The sequence below is a fragment of the Notolepis coatsorum genome, assembly GCF_963971535.1.
Source record: "Notolepis coatsorum genome assembly, chromosome: 2".
Lineage (NCBI taxonomy): Eukaryota > Metazoa > Chordata > Actinopteri > Aulopiformes > Paralepididae > Notolepis > Notolepis coatsorum.
In genome coordinates this window covers 167,870,540-167,875,011 of record NC_140166.1, presented here as the reverse complement: position 1 = coordinate 167,875,011, position 4,472 = coordinate 167,870,540, and the positions used below count along the sequence as shown (strand labels likewise).

The window sequence follows — 4,472 nt, the reverse complement described above, 5'->3', positions numbered from 1 at the left end:
GAGGAGGGAGAGAGTCAGGTTGGACTGGCTGCTCACTGCTGGAGTTGGGCGCCTGCAGCTCGATGAGTGCACCTCCTGGTCCTGGTGCGGGCCCGACAGGACGCAGCCCTTGGACGGCTGCGGCTCCACATAGCCACCCAGGTAGTTGAGGGACAGAACTTGTTGTCGATCTTGCATGTGTCGGAAAACACGGGATCTGAAAGAAAGTGAGGGTGATGTTGGCACGTTAATGTTTGGGGGGTTCGCGGTTACAGCGTGAAGCGGAAAATAACTTCTATTCTATTTCTAGACCGACTCGTATAGCGGTCATGTACGTAGCTCATCGGGCCATGGTGATTTAATGATAAAACGCGTGTTATTTGATTACATTCGAATGTTGACAGGCGGGTCTGCGATGGAGTACTATGAATATCTGTATTCAGTTTAAGCCAAACTCAGTATTTTATCAGAGCCCTTTGAACAATAGCATTCCTCAAGAGACTCAGTAAGTCACTCCTGAAGACTTTCCACTATCAGACCTATTGATTTTTTCCCTACCTATTCAAATCACTCAACAAAAAAAATGCCAATGGGGTTGTCTTTCTTTATTACAGAACATGAAAAAGTAAAGCCCTTCTCCTCACACAGAGAAAACACAAGACAGATGCTTCCTTATTTGGCAAACAAGAGACTTGGACAGAGCCGTTTCGGAGAGAGTATAAACTAAAGGGTTGGCACCTACCCCTCCGGAACTCTTGTGGCACTTTAAAGAGATGGGGGGGGGGGGAGAGAGAGAGAGAGAGAGAGAGAGAGAGAGAGAGAGAGAGAGAGAGACAGAGAGAGAGAGAGAGAGAGAGAGAGAGAGAGAGAGAGAGAGAGAGAGAGAGAGAGAGAAGAGAGAGAGGAGAGAGAGAGAGAGAGAGAGAGAGAGACTGGAAATCTACCGCCTCTTTACTTGAGTAAACACAGCACCCTGGGCTTCAGCCAAACCACGGGCCCTAATGACGGAGGCCAAACAGAGCACTCTGGGGTTCAGCGATGCACTCAGCCTCCATAGCAACATCGAGCACCACTATACAGGCTGCTCGCACTTAAGACAGGCCATGTCAGGATGACATGCAGTGAATGATGCTCATAAGAACGAGGTGTCCCCAGGTCCCGCGCGTGATGAAGCGGGACGTCCAGGACTCTCTGTACACGTTATGGAGGACCAGAGGGAGTGAAGCGTTCTCCTAAGTCCTGGGCTTAACATGTGCAGGGATCAATCATCCCCCCCCCGCACCCTAAAGAAACCCTTTCTGCCTCCCTCCTTCACTTCAAACGGCCTCCCCCCAAATGTTTGCCCGTTGGAAAGCTTGGAGAGGCTCCTCTGTCTGGTTCGGCTCACCTCTTGACAATTTGTTTTCACTCCCAGTTATCAAGGAACGGCTCACGTTTTGGTAAGCCATTATATATAGTTACCCTCCTCCACCGCTTACTATCAAGCCCTCTCCTTGCGAAGCAGGAAGTGAAATGATGCCAGTTAAGAATCAGTTGAGTTGACTCATTGTAAATTTTCCCTATCAGTTGAGTTGACTCATTGTAAATATTCCCTATCAGTTGAGTTGACTCATTGTAAATATTCCCTATCAGTTGAGTTGACTCATTGTAACCTAAGGGACTTTGACTCTTGTATAGGTATAATGTAGAGACTCGTTTTAAGTTTCTGATGGACTGAAGCCAGTTGTGTTAAAGGACATGCATTGCTATTCCTTGCACTATTTGGGCAACTTACACAATTCTGTGAGTCTATGGAATACATCTGTACGTTTTTTTTTTTTTTTAATTCATTGTTTTATATTTCTAATCAAGTACTCAAAAGCATAATTTTTCAGCCTCAGGATTTCAGGCTGTTATTGGATGGGCTCCACGCATAAGCGCTTTGAGTGACAGTCACCCACACAGTCTGCACTGGCACAGAGAGAGAGATAGAGAGATTGAGGGGGATAGTAATTAATTCGCCGCAGGGGGCATAATCCCACGGGACAATGCAATGGTAACTTGTTTCAAATGACAATATATACCCCTGTGATTATTATTGCATGGATCGGAATACGGGCGTGCGCGTGGGAGCGTGCACTATGATATTTTGACAGTGATATGCGAGTGTTCCCGACTGCGAGGGAGAGAGAGAGAGATAGAGAGGGAGAGAGGGAGATAGAGAGAGGGACACACGGAGCATTTACACTAGAGTTGTTCCGATACCGATACCAGTATCGGAAATGCCGCCGATACTGCCTAAAATGCTGGTATCGGCGAGTACCCTCTAATTCTGCGTCCGATACCATATGACGTAATTTATCAACAACACTGCGGTCTGCTGAGTGAGCATTATAAAACAAACGTGTGTTTAATCGACCGTGAATTAAAGTGTCAATGCCATTTGTCATTTTAACAGCAGATACTTTTTAAATGCCATCGTCCCGACAGAGCGGTGTTGACGGGAGCTCTGGTGTTATTAGCATAGCTGAACAGCTAACCGAAAGCTAGCGTTAACTAACGTTAAAGTTTTTGCTTTAACGTTACCTTGGCTAAAGTTGGGGCTATTCATAATCCAGCAATAATGGCTGCAGACCTGCAAGCAACGTACAGCAAGTTGGCACAGGAGTATTCCAAGGTAAATACTTTTTCACCAGTAATGTTACCAGTAATGTTACAGGGGCGACAGGTAGAGCAGTCGTCTGGCAATCCGGAGGTTCCCGTTCGATTCCCGCTCCTCCCGGGCAGCGTGTCGATGTGTCCTTGAGCAAGACACTTAACCCCTAATTGCTACCGATGAGCAGGTTGGCCCTTGCATGGTTGCCTCCGCCATCGGTGTGTGAATGTGTGTGTGAATGGGTAAAATGTGAGTAACAAATTGTAAAGTGCTTTGGATAAAAAACCATTGTTTCCATCTAACGTTAGTCATGCTAGCTACCCTAGCTCACGCTAACGTCGTCACTGATCTACTCTCGCACACAATTAATGACATAATGCGCACAGCCATCGGTGACAATGTTTAGCTTTTAATGCCAAATGATAAGCGTCTGAGGCGGAGTCTCAAAAGAGAATGTTGAATATTTATTGTGCAAAAATCACAACAGAGCCTCTACAGTAGCTAACCTAAACGGAGCCTTCTGGAAGCAAGTGCAGCAACGTATAATGTCCGTGTGGAACCAATGTGCCAACAACCTTTCCGTGGGTGAACTCATTGAGATAGTTCTCAATTACTGATACTAATACTAATCTATACAATCACCTGTTGTTGAATAAATATCATTACTTTATAGTTATTACTAAAAAACAGATTTTTTATAATTTATATAATATATATATATATATTTTTTTTAATGATGCAAAGGTGGTATCGGATCAGTATCGGTATCGAAATCGGATTGGAAGGAAAAAATGGTATCGGAACATCTCTAATTTACACCCAACCTCCCGACCGGCGCGGTGTGTGTAAATGCTCCGTGTGTGTGAGAGGAAGCTCATGCCCCTGCGGCGCACACACACACATTTTTACACACACTCCTGCGCGCGGTCCCTCTCTCTCTCCTCTCTCTCTCTCTCCCTCTATATCTCTCTCTCTCCCTCTCTCTCTCTTATCTCTCTCTCTCCCTCTCTCTCACTCGCTCGTTCTTTGCCTCTCTGTCAAACCCGTTTGAGGAAGTGTCGGTTACACTATGCGCTACAACCATAGAGGGGGCGTTACTGCAAATCAGTACTTGTTCACGTCAGGAATACCGTCAAATCAGAACGGCTTAGTTGAGTGAGGGAAGATCTCGTGAACTCGAGACTAGACTGATGAGTCAATATGATAATTAACAACACAGACTACATTGATAACATCCCCAATGCTAGGAAACAATGCTAAACACTGGAAAAGGCCACTTATAATGCATGGACCTTTAATAACTGTAACGAGTGATTTGTGTAACAGTGGCTGTTATCCTAACTCGTTTTTTCCCTTTTGCCTGTTGAGTTGTGTGTATTGTTCCTTTTCTCCTCTCTCTCTCTCTCTCTCTCTCTCTCTCTCTCTCTCTCTCTCCTCTCTCTCTCTCTCTCTCTCTCTCTCTCTCTCTCTCTCTCAAAACACATGCACGCACACGCACACGCACACACCACACACACACACACACACACACACACACACACACACACACACACACACACACACACACACACGTCACACTAACTAAGTCTGGATGGCCTTGAGGTTGGCAGCAGTGCCAGACACAAGCCAGCAGTCAGAGCAGCACGTACACATTACTAGTCATTTACAATGTTGTCCCAGAAAAAGGCGACAAGTGAGAAAAAGTGGCTCCTGATAAGAGAGAAAGTGCAGACTGGTTGCAATTAGTCTTAATGGATCATAGTTTAACCAGTGGAACACATAGAGCGCATGTTCTATTTATCTGGACTGGTCTATTACCTTGGTCAAAGTATTAGAGAAGACAGACTCTTGATTAGTG

General features: G+C 45.5%; 1 protein-coding gene across 1 annotated transcript in view; it reads right to left on the bottom strand.

The window, feature by feature from the left end:
- The window catches only part of tgfbr3 (transforming growth factor, beta receptor III), a 131,562-nt gene that overhangs the window by 39,261 nt on the left and 87,829 nt on the right, over positions 1-4,472 (bottom strand). Inside the window, 3 exon segments of the mRNA XM_084308389.1 lie at positions 26-66; positions 69-155; positions 158-196. Of these exon segments, the coding sequence (XP_084164515.1) occupies positions 26-66; positions 69-155; positions 158-196 (167 nt within the window).